Consider the following 23,914-nt stretch of genomic DNA (forward strand, 5'->3'; position numbering starts at 1 on the left):
AACTTCTTGTTTCAGAGGGGGAATCCATCAAGATTGATCAACCATTAACAAGCAATCCTAATGTGGGAGGTTTTGGTCAGGGGGACGCAGAAATCGTGCTTCAGGATCCATTACGTGTCCAAGGCCTTTTGTTCTTCTTCGCATCCGTTATTTTGGCACAAGTTTTTTTGGTTCTCAAAAAGAAACAGTTTGAAAAGGTTCAATTGTACGAAATGAATTTCTAGGTCCCGGAATTTCTTACCATCAAGTTGGTAAAAAGCCTCGATTTATTGGCAATTGCTAGAATTATCTATGATCTTTTTTGGAAATCCTTTTTTTGTTTAGACTTTTTTTTGTTTACGAGATGTCTGGAATTCCTTATTTATATCTCATGCAAAAGAAGAGAATCCAAGGCAAAGGCGAGAACAATAAAATTTAAATTTCTTTCGAGGGATTGCAGGTCTTCTTAATCGTCTATTCGGCACAAGAAAAAGGCTTTTTCTTGTGCCGATTCTTCTTGTATCAAAATAAGAATCCTTTTTCTTCCTAATTCGTCAAAGATTACTTTACTATTTCTTCTTTATTCGGGTCTGTCTCTTGGGCCTCTTTTTCTTTTGCTTAGGTTTAGCCGAGGTAGTGGACAAACAGAGGGGAAGAAAATATGGCGGGGGACAAATTTCTTGTGATTGTAAGCAAATAGAATTGCTTGGCTTGTTTAATTAAGTTTAACTTCAAACTTACAGAAATTTTGCAAAAAAAAGTAAACTCTTCCATTGAAGGTTTTTTTTTTATTTTTAGGCTAGTTGAATAGTTTTGATTAAGGTTTTATTAGTTTATTACTCGAAACTAAATCAAGGATTTTCAGGATACTTCCTTTGTGGAATAAGATATTGGATCCTCGAGTGATCTCTTTTTCTTGTTGCTTCATAAGAGTGAATCGAATAGATTCAATTCGCGTTATAAGAGTAAAAATTCCGCGGGTCCTTTCCGCTCTAATCAGATAAAGGGGGTAAGGACCCGCTAAGCTCCTACTTTTTCATGTTTACAATCTGGTCCCTCCGATTACTATAGAGATGAACCCAATCCAGAATATGAACCATAAAAGAAAACACCTACTAAACCAATCACAGGAATACCAGCTACAGTACCTATCAGCCAAAGAGGAATTCTTCCAGTAGTATCGGCCATTTCCCCTACTTTCCTCCACATTTTATCAATTGGTCATGCTAGAGACAAAAACAGTCATGGGTAGTTATAAGGATGGTATCTTTCCAAATGGGATAAGAGAATTCTTATTAGTCTCTTTCTTTCTCTCAATTGAAGAAGTAATTGGAAAATAAAACAGCAAGTACAAAAATGAGTAATAAACCCCAGTATAGACTGGTACGATTCAATTCAACATTTTGTTCATTCGGGTTTGATTGTGTCATAGTTCTATAGTTGGAATTTGGTTTATCGTTGGATGAACTGCATTGCTGATATTGATCCCAAGAAAAAAACAGTAGGTACAGCTAGTCCGTGAATAGCCAGCCATCGCACTGTAAAAATAGGATAGGTTCGATCTATGGTCATTGAGGGCCTCCTAAAAGGATCTACTAAATTCATCGAGTTGTTCTAAAGAATCAAAACGGTCGGTTATTAACGGAATTCCTTGTCGGCTTTCCGTGAAATATTCGTTTGGCCTAGGACTTCCAAACACGTCATAAGCTAAACCCGTACTGACAAATAACCAACCCGCAATGAATAGGGAAGGTATAGTAATGCTATGAATAACCCAGTATCGAATACTGGTAATAATATCAGCAAAAGAACGTTCTCCCGTGCTTCCAGACATGCTGAACTCCCAAAATTTTTGTACATTCAAAAAAGGAATTGATTCCGTAAAAGATGGGATCAACCAGTAAATAGAAAATTACTGATATTTCATCCTTGTGAGATTGTCAATTTTGTACCAAAGGTGTATTTTGAGTATACCGAATTAGTATAGCTATCCTTCCTATGGCACAGCAATCTGGTTTTGCCTGGTTCCGAAACATAATTACTTTTTTTTGTCTATAGGTAAGCTATATGTTATTCAAGGCGTCAATAGAAAACCCCTTTTTTGTAGGTTCTATTTATTTTCCTTGGCTTCGGAATAATAGAGTAATTCGGAATAGCAGCCAAAATCTTGGGAAAATCTAAGTTAATGATCAATAGGTTTGGATAAATAATTTAGGAAGGATATTCTCATACTGACACAATACAAGGACAAGTATATATATGTGAAATTTATCCTTTCATAATTCGTAATTAATCCTTGTCTTGTTTGTTGGATTAGGTCTAACTTTCTTGACCAAACTGCGAGCGTGGAACTTTACGAGATGAAATAGGGAAAGACAGAAGATAGAATAGAACTTAAAAGGATAATTGAAGTGACTCGTCTTCGAATCTACTTTGGTTGGAGTTCGAAAAAGGAATAAAAATAAAGTAAATTCAAGGAAGAGCTTTCTTTTTTTTTTAACAGACCCTCGGGAGGTCGTGGAATGCTTTTCTTCTCCTCTTATTCCATATAGAATACAATCAGTTAAAATTAAAATAAGAAGGAATAGGGGAATATTCGATCGTTCAGTCCAAAAAGAGGGTCCTATTGAAAAAGAAATTATCCAAAATAGAAAGAAGTTTTTTTTTCAAATTCAATTGTTTATTTATCTCTTATTCCGAAATTTCCCTGAAAATCCAATTTCATTTTTTCATTCAATGGGGTTATATGATCTAGTTCTTAATATTATTACTTTACTCAATTGAAAAATTCCATAACAAATCTCTTGATTCGAAATTAGGGACTCATGTATCATCTGATGAATCCACTTTCTTTTACACTTCTGTATCTCACTCTATCTTGTTTTTTAGTATTATCTAAAATAACTGATGAATTATGAATTTTCCATAACTTAGGTAAATGCTTTACCAACATATGTAGTGTAGTAAAAAAAAATAAATGGAATTTAACTCTTTCATGCTTACTTTAACTAGTTATTTCGGTTTTCTACTGGCTGCTTTAACTATAACCCCAGCTCTATTTATTGGCTTGAACAAGATACGTCTTATTTGAATTGACTGAATAATAATAATTCAGAAAAGCAAAATCTTTCTTTGGGATTCCTGATATTCTACGACTCTTTTCCAGACTAATTAGGAATTCTTTTCTTGGTCATTGAGATTCGTGGATAATTTAGAGTACTATTTAGGGATAGATCGTACCTCTTTTTTTATCCCCCCGAACAAATCGAAATGATTGAAGTTTTTCTATTTGGAATCGTCTTAGGCCTAATTCCTATTACTTTAGCGGGATTATTCGTGACTGCGTATTTGCAATACAGGCGTGGGGATCAGTTGGATCTTTGATTGAGTCATTTTTTTTTTTTTATTGACCTCCTCTCTGGTCTGGAGGAGGTCAAATTGGAGTTACAATTCAATTTTGTTAAATTATTTTACTCTGCTTCGACATAAGATAGATGGAATCACGCTCTGTAGGATTTGAACCTACGACATCGGGTTTTGGAGACCCGCGTTCTACCGAACTGAACTAAGAGCGCTTTCATTCATTCAAAAAGAAAATCTTTTTCTATTCCTAATGTATCTCACGTACGTATAGTCTCCACAAATTCCAGTTATACCCACTTTACTTTAATTGATCTCGTTGCTACTGCCTATAAAGAAGAAAGAAGTAATAGGTAGGGATGACAGGATTTGAACCTGTGACATTTTGTACCCAAAACAAACGCGCTACCAAGCTGCGCTACATCCCTTTTCCAAATTAAATTGTTGTGCAATGCCATTGTACACAATTCCTGTCTTCTTTTCCACATCATAATTTTCTTATTCTTTCTCTATCTATATATAGAACCCTCGTGTCATTTCTTCTTTTTGGTCTCATATAATTAAGGAATTATATACAGCTAAAATCCAATAGAATTTCGCCTATAAAAGAAAGATTACTTTTCCTTGATAATATATAGGAAGAAGGGGTCATCTTTTTATTTTTTAGGGATAGGACAATTTCGGAAAATTTCGTCGATTATGGTTCAGTTTATATATAGCATAAGTTTATGATCATATATGTATTCCAACAAGGAAGGAGGATTTTCAATGCGGGATATAAAAACATATCTCTCTGTAGCACCCGTGCTAAGTACTCTATGGTTTGGTGCTTTAGCAGGTTTATTGATAGAAATTAATCGTTTATTCCCGGATGCTTTGTCATTCCCTTTTTTTTAATTCTAGTTATTGCTATGGGAGGGATAGATTTCTTCGTGATATGACAAAATTTTATCTTATCCTTTTCAATCTTTTTTTAGTATCGGAAGGAAAAAGAAAGAAAAGATGGATTGGGTTGAACCTCAGAGTCATTAAAAATTTGGTAAACCCTATTTTTAAAAATAGAAATTCAATTTAAAGGGGTACCCAAGCTAAATCAGGCCTCAGAAATCAGAGCATAGAAAAAGGCGGGGCTGACTAATTAAATGAAAGGATTTCGAACCAAAATCTTTGCTAATTCGACAAGGATTGTATTCTTTAATTATTTCTCTATTTTTTATTACTTAATTTAAGAATAAAAAAAAATTATTCTAATGAATTTTATTCTTCTTCTTCGGATTCAAAATAGAAGAATAAAAGAATAAGTAGAAGAATTAAATTAAGTCAATCCAAAAGGAAAAGGAGGTTCATGGCCAAGGGAAAAGATGTTAGAATCAGAGTTATTTTGGAATGCATCAGTTGTGTTCGAAAAGGTGCCAATGAGGAATCGACGGGGATTTCTAGATATAGTACTCAAAAGAATCGCCACAATACACCCGGACAATTAGAATTCAAAAAATTTTGTCGTTATTGTCGCAAGCATACGACTCATCACGAAATAAAGAAATAGGAACATCGTGTATTCGATCTTTCCAAACAACAGAAAGAGTAAGAACTTCATATTTTATATATAAATAAAACATAGTATAGAATACAAAATACAAATCAACTCATCTGATTTCCGGTCGATATTATTTCATATGTATAGAGGGTATTCATATACTATAAATATGAATCAAATAAGATATGGATCAAAGAAAAACTACTTCTTCTGGATCCTAAATTAATAAAATAAAGAAGTGCATTTTCCAATTTTAAATTAAATAAGGAATAAATCATGTATACATCTAAACAACCTTTTCTTAAATCTAAGCAACCCTTTAGTAAATCCAAGCAAACTTTTAATAAATCCAAGCAACCCTTTCGTAAATCCAAGCAAACTTTTCGTAAATTCAAACAACCTTTTCGTAAATCTAAACAACCTTTTCGTAGGCGTCCCCGGATTGGCCCGGGAGATCGAATTGATTATAGAAACATGAGTTTAATTAATAGATTTATTAGTGAACAAGGAAAAATATTATCGAGACGAATAAATAGATTAACCTTGAAACAACAACGATTAATTACTCTTGCTATAAAACAGGCTCGTATTTTATCTTTTTTACCGTTTCGTAACTATGAGAACGAAAAACAATTTCAAGCCCAGTCAATTTCAATAATTACAGGTTCTAGACCCAGAAAAAATAGACATATTCCTCAATTAACGCAAAAGTACAATTCCAATCGAAACTTAAGAAACTACAACCAAAATTTAAGAAACAACAACCGGAACTTAAGTTCCGATTGTTGATGTTTTATTCGAATTCGCAAGGGCCAGACCTATATATATTATAAAGAAAGTAATCCAGCTCGTCGATTCCTACCACTTAATCTTAATTTATTGTATCTTCCCGGAGTTCCCTCTCCGGGAATTCATCTTTTATTATTCCAGTATATTACTTTATTTATACCTTTAATTGATGATCTTTATTTTATTGGAAATCGTGTAAAGATTATTTGGATTTGATACAGCTACTTGTGCAAGCATTTTACGATTAAGAATCAATTTCTTCTTGTACAGGTTGTGTATTAATTTACTATAACTATCGAATACTTTATATACCCGCGTTGCTGCGTTTATCCGAGTGATCCACAAACGACGAAAATCCCTCTTTTGCCTACCTCTATCTCGATGAGAGGAAACAAAAGCTCTTTTTACTTGTTGGGTAATCATTCGATTAAGTCTTAAATGAGCCCCTCTAAAGTTTGAGGCAAATGAACGCATTTTTGTTCGTCGTCTCCGGGCTATATATCCTCGCGGAACTCTGGTCATTGAATCAAATTAACCTTAATGAATAACTAATGATTTCTCTTCTTTTAGCCACCCTTTTTCTCATTAATAACAAAACTAATTATTCCGATATATAAAATATTAATTCCAATGGCTTTTGCTATAGTAACCTTCCCAACCACGATTTTTTATTCCACTCCGTTCAGTTATTTCTATACGAAATAACAAATTCATTCTAAATAATACTAAAAAAAATAGTGGGTTCCATCGTTTCTATGGTTCCCTTTTAAACGGTGAGGCCCTCTCTATACACCGGAGCCCTTTCTTTCATCAAAAAGTATTACGAACTTGTATAGTTCACATTCTTTGGCTCTACCTATCCATTATAGAGTAAATAGCTCTTTTCACAATAAGAGTTATCCATACAGTGACGGTATTTAATTATGAAAGTTGGCTAAGTAGCTGACCCTGTTAGTCCGTTCTTTATAAGATAAAAGAGCATAAGCCTTTTTCTTTTTATTACTATTTCCTCCGCTTAATGGATAACCATTTGCTACCAATGGGAGAATTGCTTCTTATTTCCAAATTTAGATAATTCGATTTGCACCAAAGGAAACCAGAAATTCCATATACCATAGAAATCTAGGATAGAGAAGCTATATCCTATTCATTGGTACTAATCAGGGATACTTCAAATTTTTTTTATATTTGTTTGAAGTCATGATCTGAACGAGTCGCACATACACCCTAGCACATGTTCCTCGACGCTGAGGGCATCCTTTAAGCGCAGCCGTTTTTCTAGCATTTCGTATTGGCTGTCTTGCGTTTCTAATAAGTTGTTTAACCGTTGGCATGTTGTATGTATATAGAAAAAAATGGATTGGTTTAGATCCATCTTAACCTGATGATTGCTCATCATGAAGTCTTTCTATTTTCTATTAAATCGAGGAAAACACGAATTTAGCTGTGAAATAACTTTACAAGAAATCCGGACACTACCAATCCTTAAACATTTCCGGAAACCACACTGGATCAGTATCGCAGTGCTTGTCAATCATTTCATCCCCTACAATATCGACAAGTCCATAAGCTTTGGCTTCGTCTGCTGACATAAAAACATCCCTTTCCATGTCTTCGGATACAACCCAAAAAGGCTTGCCTGTTCTTAGTGCATAAACCCTTGTGATCATTTCGCGAACTTTGTGTAACTCTTCTACTTCTAGTAAAAATTCTGGTGTCCTTGCCCGATAATAAGCACTAGCAGGTTGGTGAAGCATAATCCTCGCGTGAGGGAATGCTATACGCTTGGCGGGTTCTCCTCCAAGCAGAATGAAGGACGCCATGGACGCGGCTATTCCGAGGCATATTGTATATATATCTGGTGTCACCGTTTGCATCGTATCAAAAATAGCCATTCCTGAGATTAGCCAACCGCCTGGGGAGTTTATAAACAAAAAAATATCACTAATTCCATCTTCTATACTCAGATATACCATGAGACCTGTAATATGATTCGTGATCTCGCAACGAATCTCTTGACCTAAAAAAAGTGTCCTTTCTCGATACATAACATTGTATAAGTCAACCCAAGTCGCTTCTTCATCTCCAGGAATCCGGTAAGGTACTTTTGGAACACCAATGGGCATATTAGATTAATATTATTAAATTTAAGTAAGAAACACTTTAATATGGAAACGTAAGAATGGAACAGAAAGAAAGAATCTGCAGTTTATTGTCTTAATTTTTATTCTTATTCTATTCTATTTTATTCTTATTCTATTCTATATGAATACTATAGATTCTATTAATACATAGATGGAAAGGTTATACATATAAGAAAGGTAAGACAGATTGAATAAAGAAAAAGGAATGGGTGATTCGAATGCTAAACAAAGAGGGGTAGCGATCTATTCTTCGTTTTTTCCAAATTGGCCAAGTTACCCATTGCATATTGGCACTTATCGAGTATAGAATAGATCTGCTTCTCTTTCTTCTTATGAACAGAATTGGCTTCTTATTTTTAATGGAATGAAATAAATATTCGCGCTTTCTGACACAGAATCCCCTAGAAGGGTTAGGTACAATGGATAATCTTTTTCAATGCGATAAAATAAAGCGACATCGTGTCTATTTTTCTTTGCTAAAGGGGTATTTCCATGGGTTTGCCTTGGTATCGTGTTCATACTGTCGTATTGAATGATCCGGGTCGATTGCTTGCGGTGCATATAATGCACACAGCTCTAGTTTCTGGTTGGGCTGGCTCAATGGCTTTATACGAATTAGCAGTTTTTGATCCCTCTGATCCTGTTCTGGATCCAATGTGGAGACAAGGTATGTTCGTAATTCCCTTCATGACTCGTTTAGGAATAACGGATTCGTGGGGTGGTTGGAGTATTTCAGGAGGAACTGTAACAAATCCGGGTATTTGGAGTTATGAAGGTGTGGCAGCTACGCATATTGTGTTTTCTGGCTTGTGTTTCTTGGCAGCGATCTGGCATTGGGTATATTGGGACCTAGAAATATTCTCTGATGAGCGGACGGGAAAACCCTCTTTGGATTTGCCCAAGATCTTTGGAATTCATTTATTTCTTGCAGGGGTGGCTTGCTTTGGCTTTGGGGCATTTCATGTAACGGGTTTGTATGGTCCTGGGATATGGGTATCCGATCCTTATGGACTAACTGGAAAAGTACAAGCTGTAAATCCAGCGTGGGGTGCAGAAGGTTTTGATCCTTTTGTTCCGGGGGGAATAGCTTCTCATCATATTGCTGCGGGTACATTGGGTATATTAGCGGGCTTATTCCATCTTAGTGTCCGTCCGCCTCAACGTCTATATAAAGGATTACGTATGGGCAATATTGAAACTGTACTTTCCAGTAGTATCGCTGCTGTTTTTTTTGCAGCTTTCGTAGTTGCTGGAACTATGTGGTATGGGTCAGCAACGACCCCAATCGAATTATTTGGGCCTACTCGTTATCAGTGGGATCAGGGATACTTTCAGCAAGAAATATATCGAAGAGTTAGCAATGGTTTAGCCGAAAATCTTAGTTTATCAGAAGCTTGGTCTAAAATTCCCGAAAAATTAGCCTTTTATGATTATATTGGTAATAATCCGGCAAAAGGGGGATTATTCAGAGCGGGCTCAATGGACAATGGGGATGGAATAGCTGTTGGATGGTTAGGACATCCCGTCTTTAGAGATAAAGAAGGACGTGAGCTTTTTGTACGCCGTATGCCTACTTTTTTTGAAACATTTCCGGTTGTTTTGGTAGATGAGGAGGGAATTGTTAGAGCGGACGTTCCTTTTAGAAGAGCAGAATCCAAATATAGTGTTGAACAAGTAGGCGTAACGGTGGAGTTCTATGGTGGCGAACTTAATGGAGTAAATTATTCTGATCCTGCTACTGTAAAAAAATATGCGAGGCGTTCTCAATTAGGGGAAATTTTTGAATTAGACCGGGCTACTTTGAAATCCGATGGTGTTTTTCGCAGCAGTCCAAGGGGTTGGTTCACTTTTGGTCATGCTACCTTTGCTTTGCTCTTCTTTTTCGGACACATTTGGCATGGCGCTAGAACATTGTTCCGAGATGTTTTTGCTGGTATTGATCCAGATTTGGATGCTCAAGTGGAATTTGGAACATTCCAAAAAGTGGGAGATCCAACTACAAAGAAACAGGCAGTCTGATACACATTGTTATGGTATCTTTCACCTCTCTTTTTTGATTTGACATCTCCCATCCTTTCTTTGACTCTTTTTCTTTCTTTATATGGGAAATTCTCCCAAATGACAAATGAATAGGTGTGGAAGTTATAATTGTAAATAAACCACGATCGAATCTATGGAAGCATTGGTTTATACGTTCCTTTTAGTTTCGACTTTAGGGATAATTTTTTTCGCTATCTTCTTCCGAGAACCACCTAAGGTTCCACCAACTCCAACTAAAAGAATAAAATAATTTCATTTAAGTAAGAAGTCTCCCAGATAGGGGGACTTCTTACTTAAATTAGTCTCCGTGTTCTTCGAATGGATCTCTTAATTGTTGAGAGGGTTGCCCAAACGCGGTATATAAGGCATACCCAGTAAAGCTTACAAGTAAACCAGATATGGAGATGGCGACTAAAGTTGCTGTTTCCATTTTTATAGAATTTCAAGATTACAATGGATCTACGAAAAGATCGTGTATTTACAACTACAACGGAATAGTATACAAAGTCAACACCAATGATTAAATATAATTTATGGCTACACAAACCGTTGAAGATAGTTCTAAACCTAGGCCAAAACGAACTGGTGCAGGTAGTTTACTGAAACCCTTGAATTCGGAATATGGGAAAGTCGCCCCGGGTTGGGGGACTACTCCTTTTATGGGGGTCGCAATGGCTTTATTCGCTATATTCCTATCTATCATTTTAGAAATTTATAATTCTTCCATTTTACTGGATGGAATTTTAACCAATTAGGTTTCTACTAACTAAAACTAGGAAGTCAGAGTTTTTCCATCCAAAAAAGCCTTTCTAGTTTAAGCTCTACATTTCTAGATATTATGGTAGTTCGACCGCGGAATTTTTTTGTTTCGGTATCTCTGGAATATGAGTGTGTGACTTGTTAGAATTGATCCTATTGATAATACATAGAAAGGGCCTGTTATCTCTATCAAGATGATTCTAATTCGTCAGATATTATTTATTCTAGTATCTGGAACACGAAATAGATAGAGTGGATCAAAAAAAATGGAACTATGATTCATACTCACTATTAAGACCTCGCAACCAGACTGAAAAATTCAAGTAGTTCTTAAATAAAAATAAAAAAGAAATTTTCTTCCTTACAATTTTGTTTGCCCAAAAGACAACTTTTTTTCTATCGATTTTGTCGAGTCATTACACTGATTCAATTTCAATAAATGATTATCAAGCGGTTCTTATTCGAAGAACCCTTGCCTTTTGTTTAGCTTGAGACTAAATCATCGTGGCTCTAGTATGAATCTAAGGTTTTAATTGAACTGATTCATAGGATCACAACAAGATAATTTCTATATTACGCATAAAAAAAAATCCAAAATAGGGAAGAGAAAAGTCAAGAAGCCTCTAATGACCAACATAAGGGAAAGGAAGAAAGAAAGACGCGCCAACTTGAGATTTTTTGGCATTATCATCACAAAGAAGATATTCCGGATTTTTTTTATTTGCTATCTTCAAGGCAAATCGACCCGATTCAGTGGCTGATGAAGTTTTGAACCTTTTTTCTAATATTCGTTGAAAATTTGTGTGTTTCTGCTTGAGCCGTACGAGATGAAATTTTCATATACGGCTCTTAGAGGGGGGCGTGGGTTAGTTACCTATCTCAATAAAGTATATGATTGGTTTGAGGAACGTCTTGAGATTCAGGCAATTGCGGATGATATAACTAGTAAATATGTTCCTCCCCATGTCAACATATTTTATTGTTTAGGGGGAATTACACTTACTTGTTTTCTAGTACAAGTCGCTACCGGTTTTGCTATGACTTTTTACTACCGACCAACCGTTACAGAGGCTTTTTCCTCGGTTCAATACATAATGACCGAGGCCAACTTTGGTTGGTTAATCCGATCAGTTCATCGATGGTCAGCAAGTATGATGGTTTTAATGATGATCCTGCATGTATTTCGTGTGTATCTCACAGGGGGATTTAAAAAACCCCGTGAATTAACTTGGGTGACAGGTGTGGTTTTGGCTGTTTTGACTGCATCATTTGGTGTAACTGGTTATTCTTTGCCTTGGGATCAAATTGGCTATTGGGCAGTCAAAATTGTGACAGGTGTACCTGACGCCATTCCGGTAATAGGATCGCCTTTAGTGGAGTTATTACGCGGAAGTGCTAGTGTGGGCCAATCCACTTTGACTCGTTTTTATAGTTTACATACCTTTGTACTGCCTCTGCTTACTGCCGTATTTATGTTAATGCACTTTCCAATGATACGTAAGCAAGGTATTTCGGGTCCTTTATAGGGAAGGCATATCATAGAGAATTCTAATTCTCATATATCATATCGGGTAGGTTGTGGTATTTCATTGCTACAAGCATGGGTTATTGTAAAATAACACATGTCATTTGGATACTTCTCTTCAACTCCGAAGTATTTTTATACGATACAAATAGTTGAAGTTAATTTTACGAAAGAAAAAAGGCGGATTATGGGAGTGTGTGACTTGAATTATTGATTTGGCCATGCAGATAAAGAATTGGATCTGCCACATTAGAATTCACAACCAAAGGTGTCTCCGCATCCAATCAACATGTAAGTCCCCTACCTAGGAAGGATAGGCTGGTTCACTTGAGGAGAATATCTTCTATGATCATACCGCAACCATGTCATCCATGAACAGGCTCCGTAAGATCCCATAGAGTGGAAATGGAATCAGTCATGTGACATGATCCAATTCTCTATTTATTACACTTACCTTTTTATTATAGTATGGAAATGCATTCATTTTCTTTGCATCGATTGTGATCCGCAATACTATCGGAGTAAAAGAAGGGATCTAAGGAAGAATGTAGGCTAAACTTTTTGATTTTTTATTAGTAACAAGTAAATATTTTGTTTGGAGGTAAGAAACTTGCGATATTGAGGGGATAAATACCAACTAATCAAGAGACATGAGACAATCCACAAAGCAATTGATCATGATCAAATTTGTAAGCCCACTTGGATATTGAGCATTTACCCATAAGAATAGGATTATTTTCAATGAGTAGTGGTAGGTGCAACTTTGGAAAAGAGAATCTGATAAAGCTTTTTTTGTCTAGAGTCATTGAGTCATTATATACCTTAATTCTATTAAGGATCTTCCGCGGTCTTATTTCTTTCACTCTTGCTCGAGCCGGATGATGATAAATTCTCATGTCCGGTTCCTTTGGGGGATGGATCCTAAAGAGTTCACCTATCCCAATAACAAAGAAACCAGACTTAAATGATCCTGTATTAAGAGCTAAATTAGCTAAAGGGATGGGACATAATTATTACGGGGAACCCGCATGGCCCAACGATCTTTTATATATTTTTCCAGTAGTAATTCTAGGTACTATTGCATGTAATGTAGGTTTAGCGGTTCTCGAGCCATCAATGATTGGTGAACCGGCAGACCCGTTTGCAACTCCTTTGGAAATATTACCCGAGTGGTACTTCTTTCCCGTGTTTCAAATACTCCGTACGGTACCCAATAAGTTATTGGGCGTTCTCTTAATGGTTTCTGTGCCAACAGGCTTATTGACAGTACCTTTTCTAGAGAATGTCAATAAATTCCAAAATCCATTTCGCCGCCCAGTAGCTACGACCGTTTTTTTAATCGGTACTGTAGTAGCTCTTTGGTTAGGTATTGGAGCAACACTACCCATTGATAAATCGTTAACTTTAGGTCTTTTTTAGATTTTTTTTGATTCATTCAACCATGAAGTACCATAGGTATCTAGGAAATAGTTACTTCCAAGTAGAATCTTCCCTAGATACCTAAAATCCATTTTATTATTTTATTATGATCCATTTCGCGAAAATATAGATTGTACCAAAGATGCAAAATTGTTTTCTTTTTTCTTTTTATTCTATTCTAACTCGAAAAAGAAGAAGAAAAAAAATTGCAATGGATTTAAAACGAGAGTTTATTCTTAAGTAAATCAATTGGGAGATGCTTCTCTAGAGTGTCCCATATATGTTTTCTATCTTCCATACGAAAACTGTCAATTCTCATAAGATCTTCTTCAGTCTTACTCAAAAGGTCCAATAGTGTATGTATATTGGCCCTTTTTAGACAATTATATGTTCTAGAAGTTAATTCTAATTGATCAATAAAAATACAATTCAATGGAATTCCTTTTTTGTTTTTCTTTAGATTAGTTAATCTTTTTTGAAAAGTAAAAAGGGGTGGAGTAAACCTGTTTTTATTTTCTTCGAAACTAGTGCCCTCTTCCTCGGCGTGTAGAAAAGGAAGAAATAAATCAATCAAATTACGAGAAGCCTCATAAAGCGCTTCCTTAGGGGTTAAACTTCCATTAGTCCATATTTCTAGAAAAAGTATCTCGTGTTTTTCATTTCCATTCCCACAAGAAAAAATACTATAATTCACATTTCGAACAGGCATGGATACAGCATCTATAGGATAACTTCCATCTTGATAGTTCTTTCTGAGTTCTGTCTGATATCCACGATCTCTCTTGATCTGTAAATCAATACAGAAATCAATGGGCTCTGTCAAGTTAGCTATAGGTTGTGCCGTATCAACGGTTTCTACGGAAGGCGGTAAGATGATATCTTGAGCAGTTATGTATCTAGGACCTTTGACGCAAATTGATGCGTCTCTAACTCCATAGAGATTACTTCTCAATACAATTTCTTTCAAATTTAGTAAAATTTCTTGTACGGATTCTTCAATACCTGCTATTGTAGAATATTCGTGTGGCACGCTCCCAAATTTTGCACGTGTGATACATGTTCCTTCTATTTCGCCAAGTAAAGCTCTTCGCAAGGCAATACCAACGGTGTCCGCTTGACCTTTTCTAAGCGGGGACAGAATGAAACGACCATAATAAAGACGCTTACTATCTACTCTTGATTCAACACACTTCCACTGTAGTGTTTGAGTGGATCCTGCTACCTCCTCTCGAACCATAATAGACTAGTATTATTATTTTATCATTGAATCGTTTATTTCTCTTGAAAGTTGAAAGCGGGTTAATTCTTTTACAGACGTCTTTTTTTAGGTGGTCGACATCCATTATGCGGCATAGGTGTTACATCGCGTATACAACTTAATCGCACACCACTTTTAGCAATGGCTCGTAATGCGGCATCTCTTCCACTACCAGCGCCCTTTACCATAACTTCTGCTCGTTGCAAACCTACTGTACGAATAGCATCTACTGCTGTTCTTTGACCAGCATAGGGTGATGCTTTTCTTGAGCTTTTGAATCCACAAGTACCGGCCGAGGACCAGAAAACCACCCGACCTTGTGGGTCTGTAACAGTTATAATGGTATTGTTGAAACTAGCTTGAACATGAATAACCCCTTTTGTTATTCTACGTGCACTCTTCCGTAAACTAAAACGTGCATTCCTACGTAAACCAATACGCACTTTCTTACGTGAACCAATTTTTGGTATAGCTTTTGCCATATTTTATTATCTCATAAATATGAGTTAGAAATAAAAAAAAAGATACAAAGATATCCGTTTCAGGGTAAAATACACCCTTTACTTTAATTATTTGAAATTATTTTATTTGGAATTGGAACATTTCCGCGGGTACTTTTTTTTTACTTTTTAGACAGTAAAGTTCTTTTTCGAAAGATTACCCCTGTCTTTGTTTATGCTTCGGATTAGAGCAAATCACTCTAATTCGTCCACGCCTACGAATCAGTCGACATTTTGTACAAATTTTACGAACGGAAGCTCTTATTTTCATATTTCCGTATCCTTTTTTAAACTATGAATCTAATATTTTGGAAAAAAATAAGTCTCTTCGCTTGAATTTTAGAACTTAGAATTTATTACCCTAGAAAAAAAAAAGAAAAACCTAATCCTTTGAATCTTTGGTATTCTTCAAATCTTCGCTATCCTTCAAATCTTCGCTATCCTTCGAGTCTTCGATACGCTTCGAATCCTTATGGGGAAGTCTATAAATTATACGTCCCTTGCTTGAATCATAACGACTTACTTCAATTTTGACCCTATCCCCCATCAGTATTCGTATAGAACTAGACCGGATCTTTCCTGAAATATAGCCTAGGATGATGGTGTCATTCTCTAGCCGAACGCGGAACATTCCATTGGGTAGGGCTTCCGTAACTAAACCTTCAAAAGTAACTTTTGCTTCTCTCGGGTTTTTTTTTTCTCTCCTATTTTTTTTTTCTGTCATATTTTTTTCTCCTATTTTTCCATTTTTATTTTCAAAATAGGAAGGGCGAGGTAGAATTCGAGCACTATAGGCGGGGCGATTACCATATATAACATAAGACTTCTCCCCCAATTCTGTTTAGTCGAGCTTCTCGATCTGTCATTATCCCTCGAGAAGTAGAAAGAATAGCAATTCCCATTCCACCCAAAACTTTAGGAATTCCTTGATAGTTGGTATAAATTCGTAAGCCGGGTCGGCTAATACGCTTTAAAAAAGTTCTTGTTCTATATATTCCTTTTCGAGTCTTTCTCTTTTGATGTCGCAAAGTTGAAACCAAGAAATATCTGTTACGTTCCTGATGTTTCCGAACACTTTCAAGAAAACCCTCTCGTAGAAGTATTTTAACAATGTTTTCGGTAATATTTGTAGATACTACTCGAACTGTTCCTTTTTTATTCATGTCCGCGTTTCTTATAGAAGTTAGTAAATCAGCAATAGTGTCCTTGCCCATAAGACTCTAATTCTAGGTTCCTCCTAATTTTTCTATAATCAACATGTTTTCTTTTTTTTTCTTTTCATTTTGGATTTTAAAACATATACGTAAAACACAATCTACTAATATTAATTCTTTGATCTAAATTTCGCCTACTAGTATTTATAATACTTCAGGAGCTAATGAAACTATTTTGGTAAAATTCAATTCTCTCAATTCCTCGGCAATCGCGCCAAAAACTCGAGTTCCTTTTGGGTTGCCTTTTTGATCAATTATAACCGCAGCATTGTCATCATAGCGGATTATTATACCGTCTTCGCATTTGAATTCTTTACATGTACGTACAATTACAGCTCGAATTACTTCGGATCTTTCTAGAGGCATTTGGGGCAATGCGTCTTTGATTACAGCAACAATAACATCACCAATACGAGCATATCGCTGATTACCAGCAGCTCCTATGACTCGAATACACATCAATTTTCGAGCTCCACTATTGTCTGCTACATTTAAAAGGGTCTGAGGTTGAATCATATTATTTTGATTTCAATTTGTTATTTCAATGCAAAAGGATGAAAGAAATATTGTCTTTCCAGAAAGAAAAACCGGGCATTTTTTTTCTTCCATACCCCTTTTAGGGTTCTATATCTCTAATCGAATAAATTGACTTCGTATGGGCATTTTACTGGCCGCTATGGAGATAGCTGCTCTAGCTACAGTTTCAGATACTCCCCCCATTTCATAAAGTATACGACCTGGTTTAACAACGGCTACCCAATATTCGGGGGACCCCTTTCCCGAGCCCATACGTGTTTCCGTGGGTCTTAGTGTAACCGGTTTGTCGGGAAATATACGTACCCATATTTTTCCACCACGACGTGCATATCGTGTTATTGCTCTTCGTCCTGCTTCTATCTGTCTCGCCGTGATCCAAGCGGGTTCAAGTGCTTGAAGAGCATATCTACCAAAACAAATACGATTGCCTCGGAAGGATTTTCCTTTCATTCTTCCTCTATGTTGTTTGCGAAATCTGGTTCTTTTGGGGTTATAGTCGATGGTTCTCTTTCTTAGTTCCATCTCTACTCCAAAACTGGACATGAGAGTTTCTTCTCATCCAGCTCCTCGCGAATGGAATGAGAAAGCATGTAAATAAATTTCTCTAATTCCATAATATTTAAAAATATTACGGTACGGATAGATACACATTAATAGATAATAGAAAAAGTTAGGTTTTTTTTTTATTTTTATATTGAATTTGTTAAAACAGAAAAATATAATATATAGTCAAAAAAGAAGATCTAGAATATATCCAGATGTGTGTGGATATTTATCTAAATTCTATATTTATAGATAATAATGTAGTCCTTCTAAAAAATATCCTTATTTTTACTCTTATTGAATCGCGGTAAAGTATTCTAATTCAATAAGAATTTCGCGGGCGAATATTTACTCTTTCCTGTCTTATTTGTTAATTTATAAACTTACCAAATAAGACAATTTTTTTGGTTTGTTCCGCCATCCCACCCAATGAAGTGTTAGGATTCTTTTCAATAAAATCCTATGGAATCATAGGTTCTGTCGTTCCCACTGCTTCTCCTTGAATGGTTAGGTCTGAATCCCGCAACGGAGCTTCCAAAAAATTTCTTTCCGAGTTAATTTTCTCAGTTTTATTAACCCGGGCGGCTCTTTATTATTGCTTAAAATTTGTAGTTCTTCTTTCAAGTTACAATTTTTCATTCTCTATTAGTTTTATTATATTGATGCTTTTTCACATTGCCTTTTATGATGTAATTCATAGACCATACACAGTGGAATTCTATATCTTATTTATTTCCTCTTCCTTCTTTCTATCATCCCTCCCTTTATCCACATCCCTTTAGTTTTGCTTCACAACCTAGAATCCCATTTTTTTTTTAGATAAAAAAGTGCAGTTGCTACAACTATATGACACATCTACTCATTTATGATAGAGGTATTTATTCATATAGTGACTGTTTCTTAGTTAGGATCTCGACAATACGAAGCAATAGGTTGGTTATTAGTATTAGTTAATTTTCTATAATTACTAAGTTTTTTTCTTTAAAAAAGAAAAAAAAATAACGAGTCACACACTAAGCATAGCAATTATATTAAATGATTTATCAATTTTCATTAAATCTTATAGAAAGAGGTAGAATTTCTTCTTTTGCAGGGATTTCAGGAAAAAAGTCTCTTGTCATTTTTTATTCTATCAATGGACAGAATTCGAAGACAAGATTAGTTATTCTTCGTCTACGAATATCCAAATTTTTACACCTAATACTCCATAGATAGTTCGAATTGGATAGCAGCAATAATCAATTTTAGCGCGGATTGTTTGGAGGGGAAGTCTGCCCCTTTTAATGGATTCGGCACGTGCAATTTCTTTTCCTCCGAGACGACCCGCAATTTTTACTTTTACTCCCCTTATATCTGCTTTTTTAGTTAATTCAATGGCTTTTTTCATTGCCTTTCGGAATGAAACTCTATTTTTTAATTGGAAAGCTATATATTCTGCAAGAATGTTAGGCTGTCTATAAGGTTCTTTAACTTTTTCGATAGAAATATTAAATCTCTGGTTTACAGAGTTAATTTCCTTTTGTAGATCTTTCTCTAATTCTTCGATTGCTCCTTTTTTCTTTAATAAATTTGGGAATCCAATATGGATTATGACGTGGATCGTATCGATTTCTTTTTGAATTTCTATATGTGTAATTACTTCGGAACTTGAACCTGAGTCCATTTTTCTATTATGTGTAATTACTTCGGAACTTGAGTCTGATTCTATTTTTCTATTCGAGCCCTTTTTCCTATTCTTTTGTATATAGTTCTTGATACAATCCCTTATTTTTTTATCTTCCTGTAGACCTTCAGAATAATTTTTTGGTTGTGCGAACCAAAAGGAATGGTGTTTTTGGGTTGTACCAAGTCTGAAACCGAGTGGATTTATTTTTTGTCCCATATTTTTCTATTCTATATTTTTTTTTACTGGGAATCGAAATCTTAGATGGATCTAAAGGTTATTTAGATTTCTTTACTATATTTAGTACAATTGTTATATGACACATGCTTTTTTTTATAGGGAAACTACGTCCTCGAGCTCGAGGTCTGAATTTCTTCATAATAGTACTCCTACTGACTTCGGCTTTAGTAATGAATAAATTCGCTTTGTCGAAATCCCTATAATGAGTTGCATTTGCGGCTGCCGAATAAACCAACTTTAAGATGGGATAAGATGCTCGATAGGGCATGAGGTTCAGTATCATAACAGTTTCCTCGTAGTAACGCCACCGAATCTCGTCAAGAACTCTTTGTGCTTTGAAAACAGACATAGGGATACGTTTTTGTGCTTTGAAAACTCTCTCGAACTTAAGTAGACGATCGGTTGGAACTTTCCTTGCGAGTTTCCTTAGCCCACTTTTCTTCTTCTTTATCCTAGGGATATACTTTACTAGTTTGAAACTTGTCATAAATAAGTTTATTCCCCGCCTACCTTTACTTTATTTTGAATCTTTTTTTTCTTCTTAATCTTTCTATTCAGAATTCAGTTAACGACGAGATTTAGTATCCTTTCTTGCATTTTCATAACTCGTAAAATGCCGAGTAGGCACGAATTCTCCCAATTTGCGACCTACCATAGGATTTGTTATGTAAATAGGTATATGTTCCTTTCCATTATGAATCGCAATTGTATGGCCAACCATTGTGGGTAGAATGCTAGATGCCCGGGACCACGTTACTATTGTTTCTTTCTCCTCCTTCATATTGACCTTTTCTATCTTTGCCAATAAATGATGAGCTACAAAAGGATTCGTTTTTTTTCGTGTCACAGCTGATTACTCCTTTTTTCCTTTTTAAAGAGTGGCATTCTATGTCCAATATCTCGATCGAAGTACGGAGGTCAGAATAAATAGAATAATGATCAACGGAAAAAAGAAAAAAATCCTTTAGCTGGATAAGGGGCGGATGTAGCCAAGTGGATCAAGGCAGTGGATTGTGAATCCACCATGCGCGGGTTCAATTCCCGTCGTTCGCCCATCGCATTATTGCAAATTCCAAAAATGCAATTTTCCATATTCCTAGTTACGTATTTACTTACGGCGACGAAGAATAAAACTATCGCTATATTTTTTCCTTTTCCTAGTTCTTCTTCCAAGCGCAGGATAACCCCAAGGGGTTGTGGGTTTTTTTCTACCAATGGGAGCTTTCCCTTCACCGCCCCCATGGGGGTGGTCCACAGGGTTCATAACTACCCCTCTTACTACGGGGCGTTTACCTAGCCAACACTTAGATCCGGCTCTACCCAAACTTTTTTGGTTCACCCCAACATTACCCACTTGTCCGACTGTTGCTAAGCAATTTTGGGATACTAAACGGACCTCCCCAGATGGTAATCTTAAAGTGGCCGATTTACCCTCTTTTGCAATGAGTTTCGCTACAGCACCTGCTGCTCTAGCTAATTGCCCACCCCTTCCACGTGTGATTTCTATGTTATGCATGGCCGTGCCTAAGGGCATATCGGTTGAAGTAGATTCTTCTTTTCTCTCAAAAAACCCCTTCCCAAACTGTACAAGCTTCTTCCAAAGCATACGGCTTTCTAGATGTATATGACGATCTCTAGACAGATGGATCTTATATGAATCATATGATGAAGTACCACATGAGTGGATATATAGGAAAGGAATCCAAATCTGCCGAATCGCTCATGTTATGATCTTCTACATCCTAGGTCTCTGCGTTCCGTCATCTGGCTTATGTTCTTCATGTAGCATTCAGATCGAATGACTCTATGAAATTACGTCGATACTTCCACATATTATGGGTAACGTAGGAGACATCCCTATTTTCCCCCGGGGGTCTTAATTACCACTGCTTAGCTTTCAATTTGCCTCTGACCATCAAATTAAATGTGAATAACCCGTCCTCCTCTCTTTGAAACAAGGGGCGCTTCCGGTTCTGTGCGTGCTTCAAACAATTTTGTCTTCTCCATATTACCATATCTCTAGAGTCAATAATTTTCTATGAGGAACTACTGAACTCAATCACTTGCTGCCGTTACTCAACAGTTTTCTGTTGAGGTCTATCCCGTAGAGGTAGTCAAATTGGATCAGTGATCGATTTCTAGGTTTCGTCGTAAACCTAATTGGTTACTTCCAATTACGTAAATCAATAGTTCAAACCGCACTCAAAGGTAGGGCATTTCCCATTGATATAGGAACTTTTGTACCAGAAACAATAGTATCTCCAATTATAGCCCCTCTGGGATGTAAAATATATCTCTTCTCACCATCCCCATAGTGTATGAGACAAATGTATGCATTTCGATTAGGGTCGTATTCTATGGTTACGATTCTACCAGATATGTCTTTTTGATTCCGTCGAAAATCTATTTTACGGTATAGGCGCTTATGACCTCCCCCTCTATGCCTTGCGGTAATGATTCCTCTGGAATTACGACCTTTACCACAACGGTGCCGTCCATGGATCAAATTATTTCGTGGATTGGATTTCACTTGCCTGTCTACGGTTCCCTTGCGTGTGCTCGGGATAGGTGTTTTGTATAAATGTTTCGCCGTATTATTAAGTATTCTCCTTTAGTTTTTTTCTCTATCTAGAAGTGGAATAGAATAACCCGGTTGAAGGGTAATGATCATACGTCTGTAATGCATTGTATGGCCCAGAATAGGTCCTATTCTTCTACCTTTTCCAGGTAGTCGATGGCTATTCACAGCTACCACCTTAACACCAAAGAAGAGTTCGACCCAATGCTTTATTTCTGTCTTAGTGAATCCCGATTCGACATTAAAAGTATATTGATTCTTTCCCAATAAACGAAGACTTTTTTCTGTAAATACTGCGTATTTGATTCCATCCATAAATCGACTTTCCCTCCTATGCTCTGAGTTCCAGTATCGATAAGAATTCGAGTTCTTATTGTTCTTATGTTATGGTATGAATATACCATACCAATTCGTTATGTATGGATGATGGATGAGATTCCATGGATAGAGAGCCAGTTCCAATAGACTTATGGAATGTTCCCGTTCGTGTGCATCCAGCAGGAATTGAACCCGCAAATTTACCAATTATGAGTTGGGCGCTTTAACCATTCAGCCATGGATGCTTAACAGGGATCATCGTACATCGTAAATAACCAATTTTCATATAGAAAGACATATCATAGAAAAATGAAATCGAAAATATTCCGAGATGGCAAATATTCGGAGATGACTATGAAAACACCTCTCTGGATCCTCGAATTGAAAGAGAGATTGAGAGGGATCAAGAATCCTAATTCTCGCTATTTGGAATGGATCCAATTCTATTGAGTCTGACTCATAGTGATCATTTCTCTTTAGCAAAGAATGACCTTGGTTATCAAAGGATTGAACAACCGGGATCCATTTCCTTATGATACCTAGTTGGCATTGATAACAAGGATCTAATGAATTATGAGTTTAATAGATCCTCTTTAGCAGAAAGACGTATATTCCTTGCTCATTATCAGACAATCACTTATTCCCAAACCTCGTGTGGGACTAATCGTTTTCATTTACCATCTCATGGAAAACCCTTTTCGTTCCGCTTAGCCCTATCGGGTATTTTAGTGATAGGTTCTATAGGAACTGGACGATCCTATTTGGTCAAATACCTAACGAAAAATTACGATTTTCCTTTCATTAAGGTACGAGGGCTTCTTATTCCACAAGAACGAAAGCACCTTTTCATTCTTTCATATACTAGGGGTTTTTACTTGGAAAAGACAATGTTCCATACTAAAGGATTCGGGTCCATAACCACGAGTTCCAGTGCACTAGATCTTGTAGCACTTAGCAACGAGGCCCTATCCATTAGTATTCCACATAAGAAATCCATTCTAGAAAAAAATACAATTAGATTAGCTCTTCATAGACAAACTTGGGGTTTGCGAGCCAAGGTAAGATCGGCTCGGGATCATGGGACCCTTTTCTATCAGATAGGAGGGGCTCTTGTACAAAATAGACTTACTAAGTAATAACCCCATAGAATCTATCTATATAAAGATAAAGAGGCAATCGTGTCAGGAAGCGGGTTTTTCTTTGGCCAAAAGGTACTTCGAACTTGGAACGAGCATGAAGAGATTAACGAGACTTCTTTCTCTTTTGAGTTTTTCTGGCGGACCTGCCGCGCAAGATCTTTGGTCTTCCCCTGGAACCGATGAAAAAAAGTGGATCGCTTCTTATGTACTCGCTCAGAATGATTCTTCTCTATCTATAGTTCATGGCCTATTAGAAGTAGAAGGTGCTCTGGTGCAATCCTTACCGACAGAAAAAGATTGCAGTCAGGTTGATAATAGTCGAGTGACATTACTTCGTCGGTCCGAACTAAGGAATCTGTTATAAATGTTTTG

General features: G+C 36.3%; 2 protein-coding genes and 2 non-coding genes across 4 annotated transcripts; 1 reads left to right on the plus strand and 3 right to left on the minus strand.

The window, feature by feature from the left end:
* Positions 1-3,480: 3,480 nt before the first annotated feature.
* On the minus strand, positions 3,481-3,554 carry TRNAW-CCA. The gene has a single exon. It is a non-coding gene; the product is annotated as a tRNA-Trp (tRNA).
* A 139-nt stretch (positions 3,555-3,693) lies between these two features.
* Positions 3,694-3,767, minus strand: TRNAP-UGG. Its single transcript has one exon. It is a non-coding gene; the product is annotated as a tRNA-Pro (tRNA).
* Positions 3,768-5,093: 1,326 nt separating this feature from the next.
* Positions 5,094-11,253, plus strand: LOC123421064 (30S ribosomal protein S18, chloroplastic). Its single transcript, XM_045107489.1, has one exon. It carries the CDS (start codon positions 5,153-5,155, stop codon positions 5,663-5,665), a length of 513 nt encoding a protein of 170 aa, XP_044963424.1. The 5' UTR covers positions 5,094-5,152; the 3' UTR covers positions 5,666-11,253.
* Positions 11,254-20,048: 8,795 nt separating this feature from the next.
* On the minus strand, positions 20,049-22,642 carry LOC123421062 (50S ribosomal protein L2, chloroplastic). The gene is made up of 3 exons (XM_045107487.1): positions 22,608-22,642; positions 21,710-22,116; positions 20,049-21,046 (listed from the first exon to the last, which is right to left on the minus strand). The coding sequence occupies exons 1-3, from the start codon at positions 22,640-22,642 to the stop codon at positions 20,616-20,618; spliced, it is 873 nt and encodes a 290-aa protein (XP_044963422.1). The 3' UTR covers positions 20,049-20,615.
* Positions 22,643-23,914: the final 1,272 nt, after the last annotated feature.

This window comes from Hordeum vulgare, unplaced genomic scaffold (genome assembly GCF_904849725.1).
Source record: "Hordeum vulgare subsp. vulgare unplaced genomic scaffold, MorexV3_pseudomolecules_assembly, whole genome shotgun sequence".
NCBI lineage: Eukaryota > Viridiplantae > Streptophyta > Magnoliopsida > Poales > Poaceae > Hordeum > Hordeum vulgare.